Below are 16014 nucleotides of genomic sequence, written 5' to 3' on the forward strand. Positions count from 1 at the left end.
GTGGCGCTCTGCAAGCGGCATGGAGATGTAGATGGCAATGTGGCGGCGGTGGCGGGAAGTGATGGTCGGTAAGGGGGCAAAGGGCGGCGTGGGTGGTGGTAGAGCTGGGTGGTTCCCAAACAAACGTCACTTTGAACACGACTCTGCTGAAGTCTGAAGCCAACCGGGCCAATTCCCACCAAGTCAGGACAGTATGGTTCTGCTCGCCACGGTGCTTTTTTTTACGGCGCTTACGTCCGAGTGTGTGACGGAGGAAGCCCGACACGTTGCGGGGAAAGATCACTCGCATGTCCCAACTGATTACGCGACAGGAGAAACTCTTTAAGAGTTCTGATGAAGAGAGTACCGTATTTCCTTGAATTCCCGCCGGGGCGCTAATTAATTTAAAACCTCTTCTCACTCCAGCGCTTACCAAAGGCATGTGGTAAATTTAGGCCTGCGCTTATAAATTTGAGTGTGATGTAAGGATACCATCATGAAAAGCACATTTAATAAAAAAAACGTTACTATGGTCTTACCTTTACTTATAAATGAAGTCCATGCACAGCTCCTTCTGATCAAAAGCATCGATAACTTGTTTATAGAAGTCTTCCTTATCTTTCTTCAGTTTTAAAAGTCTCTCTGTCTCGATGGAGATCTTCCTTTATTACCTCCTGCTTCCATTGAAAGTCCAGTTTTGAAAACTGTTTTATTTTAGATATGTAATCCTCCATGTTAAAAGTGCAAGCGAGAGGAAAAAATAAAGGATCGCTGCTCACTCTTGCTGCTTGTTGTCACTTCTTCTGCAGCTGAGTAGTCGCAAGAAGGATCACTAGCGCCCTCTACCACCAGGAGGCGGGAGTCATTTAATGACTCATATTTGACACACGCAGCTACGGTATATTGATAAAACATAGCTGCTTACTGTTCTTTTTAGCATATTCAATAGCTTGGACCTTAAATTCCTACTGAGTAGCTCTTTATCTTCTTCCTTTTATGCGATTTCAAATGATTGAAATCCGCCTCCTCCATTTTGAAAATGATGACAGGTGAAATGTCACTCGTGACGTGACGAGTTTGACCCGGCGGAAATTCTAGACGTATGCTAATTGTTTTGCGAAACGAGTTTGACCCGGCGGAAATTCTAGACATGCACTAATAAAAACAATATTTTGTGAAACGAGTTTGACCCGGCAGTAATTCTAGGCAGGCGCACACTATATCCCCGGCGGCAATTCAAGGAAATGCGGTAAGTCACGTTTTGGACATTTATTGGTGTTGTCCATTATTAGCATTACAATACTACTGATATGACAGCGGAACCTCGATTTACAAACGTAATGGGTTCTGGAACAAGGTTCATGAATAGAAAAGTGTGTATAGTGAAACAAATGTATATAAAGTAAACAATGTAAACATGGAAATTAAAGGGGAAACTGCACTTTTTGGGGAATTTTTGCCTATCGTTCGCAATGATTATGAAAGATATGTCGATGGATGGATTTTTTAAAATGCATTCTAAATATTAAATAGATGCAATTAAAATTCCGCTTACAATGGAGCCGCTCTATTCTGCCTTTAGAGCCCCGAAAAAAACATCCAACTACCTACAGTAGGGTTTTATATACACCAGGGGTGTCCAAAGTGTGGCCCGGGGGCCATTAGCGGCCCACAGCTAATTGTTTACCGGCCCACCACACATTCTGGAAATGCTATTGCAAAAATGAATAAACATTTTAAAAAAAAGTGGAACGAGGTGAAATCTAACTAGAACAAGTTGCAATGTTGACATGCAGGCTGTTTTTTTTCTTTTGTCTATCATTATTTTTCTTTTTTTGCCATTACTCCAAAAAAATAAATCAATGTAATGAATTATTGACCTATTCAACGCTCCAATTATTTTAAATATTTCACTTTAAAATGTTTTATCTGGAAAATGTTGCATAATTTGAGTGGTAGTCACAACGCCAGTACTAGCGGGGTGTATAATATAGCCTGGAAAAGTCATGGATGCATGGGATTCTGGGTAATTGTTATGTTGCGTTTCTAATGTGTTACTGTGAGGATTTTCTCCCAAAATGTGTTAGTCATTCTTGTTTGGTGTGGGTTCACAGTGTGGCGCATATTAGTAAGAGTGTTAAAGTTGTTTGTATCACAACCATCAGTGTGACCTGTATGGCTGTTGAAAAAGTATGCATTGCAGTCGTAAACGTGTATCTGCGGAAGCCACATACAACATGTTACTGGTCTGGCAAGCTGATTGTTCATGTTGTAGAAGGCGTCAAAGGCAATGGCTTCATAGTGCGACCTTATCGTTATCTGGGTGACCATCAATCAGCAGATATTTGCAAGAATGGTCGCGGCTCCCATCGTCTTCTCTTTTTTGTGGAACGGGTCTAATTGGCTCTTTGAGTGGTAAAGGTTGCCGACCCCTGGTCTGGAATTAACTTACAGGGAGCAAGGAAGCGAGGGGCAGCCGCCCACTGGATGATGTAAACATCAGCACACTCTGAAAGTGTGTGTGTGGGGCGGGGGGTTTGGTGGTAGCAGGGGTTTTATATTGTAGCGTCCCGGAAGATTTAGTGCTGTAAGGGGTTCTGGGTATTTGTTCTGTTGTGTTTATGTTATGTTACGGTGCGGATGTTCTCCCGAATAGTGTTTGTCATTCTTGTTTGGTGTGGGTTCACAGTGTAGCGCGGATTTGTAACAGTGTTAAAGTTGTTTATACGGCCACCCTCAGTGTGACCTGTATGGCTGTTGATCAAGTATGCCTTGCATTCGCTTATGTATGTGTAGAAGCCGCATATACTATATAACTGGGCCGGCACGCTGTTTATATGGGGGAAAAGCGGACGTGGCGACAGGATGTAGAGGACACTAAAGGCAGTGCCTTTAAGGCACGCCCCCAATATTGTTGTCCAGGTAGAAATCTGGAGAAATTCGGGAGAATGGTTGGCCCGGGAGATATTCGGGAGGGGCACTGAAATTCGGGAGTCTCCCGGGAAAATCGGGAAGGTTGGCAAGTATGCTTGGAAGTGATCAAAGCACTGCTAGAAATAGTTTGTCTGTGTTAGCGTCGCTAACACTTGGTTAATATTCAAGTCACGAAATGTAAATCGAGTATTGTTGGCGCTTTATGAACGGTTATTTATCGGATTTTACGGGCGAAATAGTGGAGATCCCATTGGCTCTGTTGTAAGCGGACTTTTATTTCCATCCATCATTCCATTTTCTACCGCTTATTCCCTTTCGGGGTCGCGGGGGGCGCTGGCGCCTATCTCAGCTACAATCGGGCAGATGGCGTTGTACACCCTGGACAAGTCGCCACCTCATCGCAGGGCCAACACAGATAGACAGACAACATTCACACACTAGGGACCATTTAGTGTTGCCAATCAACCTATCCCCAGGTGCATGTCTTTGGAGGTGGGAGGGGCCTATCCCCAGGTGCATGTCTTTGGAGGTGGGAGGGGCCTATCCCCAGCTGCATGTCTTTGGAGGTGGGAGGAAGCCGGAGTACCCGGAGGGAACCCACGCAGTCACGGGGAGAACATGCAAACTCCACACAGAAAGATCCCGAGCCTGGGATTGAACCCAGGACTGCAGGACCTTCGTATTGTGAGGCAGACGCACTAACCCCTCTTCCACCGTGAAGCCCGGACTTTTATTTACGTTTATTAATATTTAGAATGCATATTTTAAAAAATTCCCTTGTCGTCATGTCTTTCATAATGATTGTGAACGATAGGCAAAATTCCAACAAAAAGTGCAGTTCCTCTTTAAGGTTTCAGCCTTGTCAAAAGTCAATATTTTAGCAAAAGTTTGTACATTTTGAAGTCAATATAAAGCGCTATACAGGACTAACTTTCTATTTGATCCCAAAGCCAAAACAACAACAACTATCTGAACTGTCCGCCTCACACACTGTCACTAGTCCTGTGGTGCACTCACTGTTTGAAATAACAAAGTATTTGATGAAGAGGGAGTGGACTCTGGGATGTGGTCTCTGAACCGAGGATGTCGTTGTGGCTTGTGCAGCCCTTTGAGACACTTGTGATTTAGGGCTACATAAATAAACATTGATTGATTGATTGGGCAGTGTTGACAACGCTGTAGATACTTCCTAAATGTTTCAAACCACACATGGCTTATCAATTGCTGTCTTTTGACTTAAACTGAACTTGCAAAAAAAGAGTAAAAGAAAGCACACAAAGTAGCAATCAGCTCAGTAGACAGAGATAAGCCCACCTACAATGCATGTGCTGTCGGGCACAAAATGGGTTCGATGAAACGTTCATACCACAAAGCATATTTGTATTCAGCCTGTGGTTCTTATATCGAGAAGTCTGTATAATGAGGGGGTTCGTAAATCGAGGTTCATCTGTATTTACATGGACTCGTCTGTCCCACAAGTACAATCAGGATCCGAGTCCTACTCTGCTAAACCGAACAGAACTGTACCGCTTGGTGAAAACGTGACTTAGTCTTAGTTTAATGCCAGTTAAGAAAGTTGGGCTGTGTTCAACTTCCTGTCTAAAGTGATACAGTGTCCCCGATGACACCTTATAACCCGAGTTAACGAGGAATCCAAACCACAGAAAAGCGCTGAGATCTCACTTATTCAGGACTTTAAGGGTCTACCAAGGTTTGCACATTAAAGAAGCTTTAGGTCACATGATAAAATTACCTGGAAGTCCGTCACCAGGTCTCTCCCGAAAGTGCCGATGGGAGAATCTCGAGACATGGAGGTGACGGTGGACAGGAAGCTGCTGGACTCGGTCAGGTTCGGCATCGGGGAGAGGTCATCCGTCCTTTCCCGAAGTCCTTCCCCGACGTGTTCCAGCTTCTCCACAAAGATGTGCAGCTCGGTGCGGAAAGCCTTCATCCGCGTGTTAATTGTGTCCAGGACTTGGGGGTCCGCAGCTCCCCTGTGCGGACTTTCCCCCGTCGTCACTACAAGCTCGCCGTCCAGGATCAGACTGTCTGTGTCGGTAATCAGGCGGTCCACAGACTTCCCAAGTCTGTCAGCTTCCCGCTTCACGTTCGCGAAGGACTCCCGCTCTTCTCTGGGGCGGTTGGCCAGTTGTGTGGCACTGAGCTCAATGCCGTCAGAAGGTGGGACACTTCCAAACCCTGAGGTGGTGTTGGTGGTGGTTTTCTCAAAGAGGTCTTCAGAGTCGCTCTCCCCTCCTATGGGGCCTTCTCTCTTTGGTTGGAGGAGAAGGAGGCGTCCTGCTTCCTCTTCTTCGGCGGATTCGCGACGTCCTGCGTCGCTGTCGACGTCGCTGTCCCGAGGGCTGGCGGTTCTCAGGACCAGGTGTGCTGCCAGGTCACAGCGCTGGACGTTGGACAGAAGGACCCGGTTCTCATACTGCAGCTTCATCACCTTTCCACTCAGCTCGTTGATCTGCATCCTGGCGGATTTCAGCTCTTCCATCATCATCCCTCCGTTGGAGCCATTGCCAGTTTTGAAGAGTCCTCCATCACTGCCATCCTCGCCGGCTGATCCGCTGTTCGGCCCGAACTTGAAGCGGTTGAGCTCGGAGGTGAGCTGCCTGTTGTGGTCCTCGATCTCAGCGATGGAGCGACGCAGCAGCTCTGCTTCCTCCTCCACAAACTGGAGGTGGCGTCGGAGCTCGCCGGCAGACTCCAGCACGTCGCCGCCGTAGGGCGACGAAGGCATGCTGGAGAAGGGCTCCCGGCCGAAGCAGTCCCGCTCGTACTGGCAGCGGATGTCCTCGTTCTCGGCACGCAGGCTGCGGTTCTCCACCTCCAGCTCCACGATCTTCCTCCCCAGGATGTTGGCCTCTTCTTCCACCAGTTTGAGGCGCAGTCGCAGCTCGGCCTCCCGCGTGGAGTGAGGGCCGCCGCTGGAGCACTCGACCAGAGGGAGCGGACTGTCCACGTCGCCGTAAACCGACTTGTACTTCTGCAGCTCTTGCTCCAGTTCATCCTTCTCCCGGCCCAGCTTGGCCATCTTTTTACGCATCAGGCTCGATTCTTCTTTGGAGAACTGGAGCTGACACCTGAGGTCAGCACTGTCTTCCTAGTGGACAGAAACAGAAATACTCTGTTACTAAAGTCCTAATACAAACCCCGTTTCCATATGAGTTGGGAAATTGTGTTAGATGTAAATATAAACAGAATACAATGATTTGCAAATCATTTTCGACCCATATTCAGTTGAATATGCTACAAAGACAACATATTTGATGTTCAAACTCATAAACTTTGTTTTTTTTGCAAATAACAATTAATTAAAAATTTCCTGGCTGCAACACGTGCCAAAGTAGTTGGGAAAGGGCATGTTCACCACTGTGTTACATCACCTTTTCTTTTAACAACACTCAATAAATGTTTGGGAACTGAGGAAAATAATTGTTGAAGCTTTGAAAGTGGAATTCTTTCCCATTCTTGTTTTATGTAGAGCTTCAGTCCTTCAACAGTCCGGGGTCTCCACTGTCGTATTTTACGCTTCATAATGCACCACACATTTTCCATGGGAGACAGGTCTGGACTGCAGGCGGGCCAGGAAAGTACCCGCACTCTTTTTTTAAGAAAGCCACACTGTTGTAACACGTGCTGAATGTGGTTTGGCATTGTCTAGCTGAAATAAGCAGGGGTGTCCATGAAAAAGACGGCACTGAGATGGCAGCATATGTTGTTCCAAAAGCTGTATGTACCTTTCAGCATTAATGGTGCCTTCACAGATGTGTAAGTTACCCATGCCTTGGCCACTAATGCACCCCCATACCATCACACATGCTGGCTTTTCAACTTTGCGTCGATAACAGTCTGGAAGGTTCGCTTCCCCTTTGGTCCGAATGACACAATGTCGAATATTTCCAAAAACAATTTGAAATGTGGACTTGTCAGACCACAGAAACACTTTTCCACTTTGCATCAGTCCATCTTAGATGATCTCGGGCCCAGAGAAGCCAGCGGCGTTTCTGGATGTTGTTGATAAATGGCTTTCGCTTTGCATAGTAGAGCTTTAACTTGCACTTACAGATGTAGCGACAAACTGTATTGAGTGACAGTGGTTTTCTGAAGTGTTCCTGAGCCCATGTGGTGATATCCTTTAGAGATTGATGTCGGTTTTTTATACAGTGCCGTCTGAGGGATGGAAGGTCACGGTCATTCAATGTTGGTTTCCGGCCATGCTGCTTACATGGAGTGATTTCTCCAGATTCTCTGAACCTTTTGATGATATTATGGAGCGTAGATGTTGAAATCCCTAAATTTCTTGCAATTGCACTTTGAGAAAGGTTGTCCTTAAACTGTTTGACTATTTGCTCACACAGTTGTGGACAAAGGGGTGTACCTCGCCCCATCCTTTCTTGTGAAAGACTGAGCATTTTTTGGGAAGCTGTTTTTATAGCCAACCATGGCACCCACCTGTTCCCAATTAGCCTGCACACCTGTGGGATGTTCCAAATAAGTGTTTGATGAGCATTCCTCAACCTTATCAGTATTTATTTCAACCTTTCCCAACTACTTTGTCACGTGTTGCTGGCATCAAATTCTAAAGTTAATGATTATCTGCAAAAAAAAATTTTTTTATGAGTTTGAACATCAAATATGTTGTCTTTGTAGCATATTCAACTGAATATGGCTTGAAAAGGATTTGCAAATCATTGTATTCTGTTTATATTTACATCTAACACCATTTCCCAACTCATATGGAAACGGGGTTTGTAATATGACTTTCATAAAAACGATCATCTACCTGGTTCGTGGATTTCTTGTCCTTAAAGGAGAGCCCTCGTCGCTTTGGTGCAGTCTGTAAGTGACCAAAGCAAATAATTAGGACACTTTTTAACAAACTGAAGCGAGAGAACATAAAGATCTGCTCAGGAGAGGAAGTATGCCAAAGATTACCATCAATAATCCCATAAAGGGAGACATCAGTGGGACGGCAGGAGAGAATTAATCCTTGATGGGGTTCTTACATAATGTAAACATTTCCGCCATCAGGTCAAAGTTTGATGATGGAAGAAGCATTTCATGTATTTAAGACTGCAAATCATGATGATGATGATGATGATGATGATGATCTGAGTCATCATAGCTGGATAACAATGTCAAATAAAGTCTGGAGCAAACAACACAACATGAACGGGAAGTAAGGAGGAACATAATTAGAACAGTTATTTCAAGCTTCTATTGTGTACTGAATTATTATGATGAATTGAAGTTACTAGAAACTGCACACTGCAAAAATTCAGAGTTCAAAAATTACAGGAAAAAAATACAAAAATGAGGGGTATTTTACTTGAACTAAGCAAAATTATCTGCCAATAGAACAAGAAAATGTGGCTTTTCAAGACTTTCCAAAACAAGTAAAATTAGCTAATGTCATGTCTTAGTGATCATGTTTAGTTTGGCTATATTCTGTTTGGTTTTTGCACTCGGTTGGTTCCTGTTTTTTCACTCCCTGTTTTGTTTCCATGACAACCCATTAGTTTTCACCTGTCATGTCACGCACCTGATTCACTTGGACTCATGCACCAGTTGTCAATCACCACATCACTATTTAAGCCTGCAGTTGCCAGGCAGTCAGCCTGGCGACATCCCCCTCTACACATCCATCCATCCATCCATCCATTTTCTACCGCTTATTCCCTTTAGGGTCACGGCGGGCGCTGGTGCCTATCTCAGCTACAATCGGGTGGATGGCGGGGTACACCCTGGACAAGTCGCCACGTCATCGCAGGGCCAACACAGATAGACAACATTCACACACTAAGGCCAATTTAGTGTTGCCAATCAACCTATCCCCAGGTGCATGTCTTTGGAGGTGGGAGGGGCCTATCCCCAGGTGCATGTCTTTGGAGGTGGGAGGGGCTTATCCCCAGGTGCATGTCTTTGGAGCTGGGAGGAAGCCGGAGTACCCGAAGGGAACCCACGCAGTCACGGGGAGAACATGCAAACTCCACACAGAAAGATCCCGAGCCTGGGATTGAACCCAGGACTACTCAGGACCTTCGTATTGTGAGGCAGACTCACTAACTCTCCCCCACCTTGCTGCCCCCCTCTACACATTCTAAAATAAAATCTGCTTAATGAGAATAATTATCTTATCAGAAAGAAAATAAGCAAATATCACCCTTATTTGAGATAATTTAATCTTACTTAAATTTCTGTGTTTGCGATGCAGAAAAACAAAACAACTTTTAGGTAAAAGGTTTTTGTTTTCTTTTATTTTTGTGCTATTTCATTTTTTTTAAGTTGTTTTTTAAAACAGGTCATATTATACTTATTCATAGTATTTAATGTATATTAAATACAGTTCAATACACATGCAGTCAGCTTCGGTTATGGTATTAGTTTACAATTCCAATTAGAACATGATGCATCACATATTTCCCATTTCTCATTACACCATGTCCGAAAAGTAGTAGGTAGTGTTGCGGGCTCGGGGTCGCAGCTTACTGTGAGGTTTGTTCCTCCGGGATGCAAACAGACCACTCCGGACAGGACGTGCAGGTAGGAACATGATTTATTTGTAGAACTCAAACCAGTACCAAACATTTAAAACAAGCCAGAGGAAAAATGTGCCGATCGCACTTGAAGCAAACGCTAACACTTAGCACAGGTTAAAAGACAAGGAATACTCCCGTAACTGGAGCATAAGCAAAGAACGAAGCCAGGCCGGCTTAAATAATGCCTCTGATTAGTGCTCGGGGCACAGGTAAGTGTCCCCTAACACCAATCAGAGGCAGGTGAAAATAATAAGTAGCGAAGGTAACTAAACAAACTCAAGGGTGCACAACAACAAGAACTAAAGGGAGTCTAAAAGGTAGACGCAGAGCTTATGTATTCTTACCCCTTTCCATTGTTTTCAAGACATTTGTATGTACTCCAAACCCGGGCAAATTAATGTGGCCCTTTAAGCTTTTCAATGTGGCTCTTTAAGCTTTTCAACCCGGCCTGCCGGACATTCCCAAATCCTTTTTTTTTAGATCTTTAAGACGGAAAGTGTAGCTGCCATTATGATGTGTACTCATGTTTTCTAATTACCAGAAGTCTTGAACGATACAAAATATTTCACTGGTTGGAATCTGCACTTTTGCATGATATGCTAGTTAAGATAGTAATCTAATGAGTTACTGTGGTCATCTAAACCACAGCAGGTGACAGGGACAGACTTGAAAGGAGATTTTTTTACAACAAAGTTGTAAAGCTTAGTGATGTATCAGATTGTAGGTGTTTTTTTTTTACCCTTCGCGTTCATATATGTTTGTTGCATTTTCGTTTTGCTTGATTGTATAATATGTTGATCAAGAAGGGGTAGGACATTCAAATGTTGTCAATATTCAGTGTTTTAACATTCATAGTTAATATTTGTTATGATCCGCTGGGCGGATCATAGTCTATTTGGGTTTTTCGGGTCACGTGTGTTTTTCTGTTAGTGTTGGACTCTGTTTAGTTCCTGTTTATGCACCTCTGAGTTTGTTTGTTTCTGTTGCCCCGACTGCAGATTGCTCTCAGCTGCGTCTGGTTAGTGTTTGAGACACTCACCTGTTGTCCAGGTACTAATCAGAGGGCTATTTAGTCTTTGTCCTGACCTCACTCGGTCTTGCTTCCTAATTTGCTTGATGCTACAGATGAAAACGTTTGATTCCTGCTTAATACCTGCTAGTTTCCACGCTAGGCTACTTTGCTAGCTCACACGCTAGCCCATTTAGTTTGTTGCCTTAAGTGCGATCAGCACGTTTTTCTATGTCCTGTCTGATTTATTACGTAATAAATAATTTTCCTACCTGCACACTGTGTCCGAAGCCCGTCTGCATTTCTGGGAGAACGAGCACCATGCGCCCGGGTCGTCACAATATTGTCTTTATCGTCATGTACATTCTTGGTGTCTCATTCAGTAAATAAAATGTAAAATTCCATTTCGTTTTAAGCATTCAATCAGACATTATTGTGAGGTTTTGTATTAATGTTCCTAAAAATCAGATATACCGGCTACAGGACACATTTTTTTCTCTAAATCTGGGCCCCCGCCCCCAGAATCAAAATAATCACCCAGGCCTGGGCTGAGTTAAGCGCGTGAGGTGCAAGTTTATGTCAAAATATGTGTAGGAATCGACCGATTATTCGACGTACATCCACATCGGCCAATACTCAATCGCAAGGGGAGTGACGTTCATATGTTGTCAATATTCAGTCTTTTATCCTTCATAGTTAATATTGTAAATCCCACATTCTTTACTTTCACGTACATTCTGGGTGTGTCTTTAGTAAAAAAAAAAAAAAAAATCTGTTTTTTTTAAGACGTTTTTAGCATTCAATCAGACATTATTGTAAGGTTTTGTATTAGTGTTCCTAAAAATCAAATATACCAGCCCACAGACACATGTTTTTTCTCTAAATTTGGCCCAGGTCTGATGTACTCAATCTGTAACACAAACAGTGGATGAATAAATAATAAGTAAATAAACGAATAAAAAGGTGGTCATAAATAAGTAGATAAGTAAGTTGTGATTCACCTAATGAGATGAATAAGATCTATTTTTTTCAGCTGACAGTGCAGTGAGCATAAAAGTTTGATAGGCTCCAGCATCCCGCGACCTCGAGAGGTACAAGTGGTACAAAGTGGATGGATGGATGGGTTTACTGTTACATTATCTTCTTTACGAGATAGGCTCCAGCGCCCCATGCCTCCCCGTAAGGAACAAAGCGGTAGAAAATGGATGGATGGATAGTATTACCAGCTAATGAATTCCTGGAATAACTCGTAGCAAAGTACAGAGGTATCGTCCACATGGTTCACTTCCTCCCATCCTTCCTCTCTGCTTATTCTCTTCTTCACCAGCAAGACTTTTCAATAAAGGTAAAGGTTATGTTCAATGTTGATTTAGCATTTTAGTCATCATTTATATGTATTTCACATTATTTTTCTGCATATATAGTCTCAATAAAATATGTTTTGTGTTCATAACGGCGGGATAGCTCGGTTGGTAGAGTGGCCGTGCCAGCAACTTGAAGGTTGCAGGTTCGATCCCCGCTTCCGCCATCCTAGTCACTGCCGTTGTGTCCTTGGGCAAGACACTTGACCCACCTGCTCCCAGTGCCACCCACGTTGGTTTAAACATAACTTAGATATTGGGTTTCACTATGTAAAAAGCGCTTTGAGTCACTGGAGAGAAAGCGCTATATAAATAAAAAAGGTACAAACAAAACAGAAGGTACGAACAAAAGGCGCTCTCGGAGGAGGTCCAAAACTTGGCTATGAAACAAAAACTTGCACTAAGGCAAAACTATGGACATAAAACAAAAAATTTGCACTATGGCATGAATAACGAAAAACTTACTTGGAACGAGAAAGGAACATGGATCATCGGCATGGATGACAAGGGTGTGTCGATGGTGAGTAGAAGGTGATGTGCCTGGCGACTACAGGCTTAAATGGGTGCAGTGATTAACAGGTGCATGAGTCCAAATGAACCAGGTGCGTGACATGACAGGGGCAAACTAATTGGTAGTCATGGTGACAAAAACAAACAAGAGTGCACAATGACAGGAACTAATGGAGTCAAAAACAAAACAGAATATAACTAAACAGAACATGGTCACAAACACATGACAATTCCCACAAAAGCAAGGAGTGCTGAGGAGAACAAATGGATAATATTAAATGTATTAAAGAAAGAAATCATCAAAAAAAAAGACCGAGCATATGAAGCAGTTGAAGCGCCTCACTGCTGGTCTGCACCACCTGCTCAGTGGCCTCGTGGCCCTGAGATCGGTAGGTCGGGAGTTCAAACCCCCGGCCGAGTCATACCAAAGACTATAAAAATGGGACTCAGCATTAAGGGTTGGAATTTGGGGGTTGAATAACCAAAAATGATTCCTGGGCGTGGCCACCGCTGCTGCTCACTGCTCCCCTCACCTCCCAGGGGGTGAACAAGGTGATGGGTCAAATGCAGAGGACACATTTCACCACACCTAGTGTGTGTGTGACAATCATTGCTACTTTAACTTAACATAGATGTTAAAATAATATGTAAACGGTGGACGTTTATCCATGAAAATATGGAGAAGCTGCTCATGGTGTTTGATAGAGAAGCAGCCTCAAAGTCAATACTGTAAACATCCACTCTCCAATGTAAATGTTAACTCCTGTAATTGTGTGTACTAAATTCTATCGTACTGTTTTCAAACAATATTTCTTTTCCAAATGTTTGTTTTTCTTTTTAAAAGTGATGTTAAATGTTAAAATTGTCCTGTCTTGAGGGGCCAAGCCCCAATTAAATACATTTTAATTCATCTAAATGGCAAACGCTGTTTTGCAATACCATTTTTTGAGGTTAGAACTGCATCGCACAACCAATTAAAAAAGTATTTGTGAGAGCATATTAAAGGTTTTGTAAAGGGTGCAATTAGACAATGTTGAAACCTGCTGAAGTATCTTTTTTTTTTACATTTTTCCATTCAAACCCTAAGTTGTGTTTTAGTTTGATCCTGCCTTCTCCTTTTCTGCACCTGTGTTATCAGTCTTTCATCCTCGGCAAGGGGCGGACCCTGTGGCACACCTGCTCTCAATTAACCTGGCAGTATTTAGGCTCGTCACTGACAGCTTGGCCTCGCCGGTTATTGTTTCCCGAACTCATCTCTTGCATCCACCTGCTTCACCAGTCCCGGTACGTTTTCGCTACTTTGTCCTGAATTCCCTAACCTCTTGTTTGTTTATTTCCTAGTCCCCCTGAGGTAAAAGGATTTCTTGTGTTGGACTCTTGCTTTGCTCAGTGTGCCCTGGCCCTTCCACCTGCCGACCTCTGAGGAACCTTTTTGTCCATATTACATGGTGTGCGTTTCTGCCCCATTGCCCTTAGTTATCCCTTTTTGTCGAATTCAATTTTTTCCTTTTTTGTAATCCCACCTTGTCTCCCGTCTCTGCATCCTGAGGTCACCCCCACTTGACCAAGACCTTAACATCCTAAATGTATTTACTACATATAGTATCATCTCTCAAACATTGGAAAGGTTCTAAGTCATGGACATTGGTTTTGTTTGATTGATTGATTTAAACTTTTTAATGAGTAGATTGCACAGTACAGTACATATTCCATAACATTAACCACTAAATGGTAACACCCCAATACGTTTTTCAATTTTTTTAAGTCGGGGTCCACGTTAATCAGTTCATGTTACCAGTCTGAGTCACGCATGGTTAGAACAAAAGCTGACACCGGCTGCTTGACGGGATGGTATTAGAACCCACTTACAAACCGAACAACAACATGACGGAAAAACAAGCTGGGCCACTTAATAAAATATATATTTTTAATATTAAACACGTAGACGCCCTACTTTAAATACAGGCCAGAGCCTCTCTGCAGTTGACTACATATTGTAAACACCCCTGGTCAACCCTCGTTGGAAGACATGCTATCTATCAGAGACTAGTGAGTACTCTCTGGGTCACATGATTAAGCCCGCCCCCTTAGCCCCGTCTTCTTAACACCATCGCTGCTCTAATTCTTCGCCATGGTGACACAGCTAATCTTTGTCTGGGGAGACACTGGATTAGATAGACGGCGTCTGGCGGGAAGTTAGCGTGCAAGCTCCTCCTCCTTCCTGGCTGCGAGCTGCCCTCTCGGGCCATGCAGCTGGGATAGGCTCCAGCATCCCCCCAAAAGGGACAAGCGGTAGAAAATGGATGGATATTTAAAAAAAATAAAAACTATTATATTCTTGCTCTTAAATATAATAATAATAATATATTTTATTTGTAAAAAAGCACTTTACGTTGAGCAAACAACCTCAAAGTGCCACAGTGTAAGAAAATAGTAATAATAATAACAAAAAGATAATGAAAATGAATAAAATATAAAACTAGAAACAGCCCAACAGCTAGCATGCACATCTATAAAAATGCTTTTTTTAAAAGATGGGGTTTCAAGCTTTTTTTAAAAGCATCCACAGTCTGTGGTGCCCTCGGGATGTCAGGGAGAGCGTTCCACAGACTGGGAGCAGCAGAGCAGAAAGCAAAGTCTCCCATAGTTCGTAGCTTTGTCCTTGGAGGTTGGAGGAGGTTAGCCTGTTTGGAGCGGAGGTACTATCTATCAAAGACTAGCGAGTACTCTATGGGTCACATGATTAAGATCAATACTAAGAAAAAGGGGATTGAGAGTCCAGTCCATAGTGGATCTAACATAATAGTGTGAGTCCAGTCCATAGTGGATCTAACATAATAGTGTGAGTCCAGTCCATAGTGGATCTAACATAATAGTGAGAGTCCAGTCCATAGTGGATCTAACATCATAGTGAGAGTCCAGTCCATAGTGGATCTAACATCATAGTGAGAGTCCAGTCCATAGTGGATCTAACATAATAGTGAGAGTCCAGTCCATAGTGGATCTAACATCATAGTGAGAGTCCAGTCCATAGTGGATCTAACATAATAGTGTGAGTCCAGTCCATAGTGGATCTAACATAATAGTGAGAGTCCAGTCCATAGTGGATCTAACATAATAGTGTGAGAGTCCAGTCCATAGTGGATCTAACATAATAGTGTGAGAGTCCAGTCCATAGTGGATCTAACATAATAGTGTGAGAGTCCAGTCCATAGTGGATCTAACATAATAGTGTGAGAATCCAGTCCATAGTGGATCTAACATAATAGCAACAGTCCAGTCCATAGTGGATCTAACATAATAGCGAGAGTCCAGTCCATAGTGGATCTAACATAATAGTGTGAGTCCAGTCCATAGTGGATCTAACATAATAGCAACAGTCCAGTCCATAGTGGATCTAACATAATAGTGAGAGTCCAGTCCATAGTGGATCTAACATAATAGTGTGAGAGTCCAGTCCATAGTGGATCTAACATAATAGTGAGAGAGTCCAGTCCATAGTGGATCTAACATAATAGTGAGAGTCCAGTTCATAGGGGATCTAACATAATAGTGAGAGTCCAGTCCATAGTGGATCTAACATAATAGTGAGAGTCCAGTCCATAGTGGATCTAACATAATAGTGAGAGTCCAGTTCATAGGGGATCTAACATAATAGTGAGAGTCCAGT

General features: G+C 43.2%; 1 protein-coding gene across 7 annotated transcripts in view; it reads right to left on the bottom strand.

The window, feature by feature from the left end:
- LOC133567960 (microtubule cross-linking factor 1) overlaps positions 1 to 16014 on the bottom strand; it is a 128297-nt gene that overhangs the window by 58946 nt on the left and 53337 nt on the right. For all 7 annotated transcript variants that reach the window (XR_009809513.1, XR_009809512.1, XR_009809514.1 and 4 more), the window contains exons 4-5: positions 7709 to 7762; positions 4667 to 6025 (exon numbers count right to left, since the gene is read on the bottom strand). Coding sequence is in view for 4 of the 7 variants with exons in the window: in XM_061919610.1 (XP_061775594.1) it covers positions 4667 to 6025; positions 7709 to 7762 (1413 nt within the window). In the remaining 3 variants the exon portion in view is untranslated. The remainder of the gene's footprint in view (positions 1 to 4666; positions 6026 to 7708; positions 7763 to 16014) is intronic.

Source organism: Nerophis ophidion, linkage group LG14 (assembly GCF_033978795.1).
Source record: "Nerophis ophidion isolate RoL-2023_Sa linkage group LG14, RoL_Noph_v1.0, whole genome shotgun sequence".
NCBI lineage: Eukaryota > Metazoa > Chordata > Actinopteri > Syngnathiformes > Syngnathidae > Nerophis > Nerophis ophidion.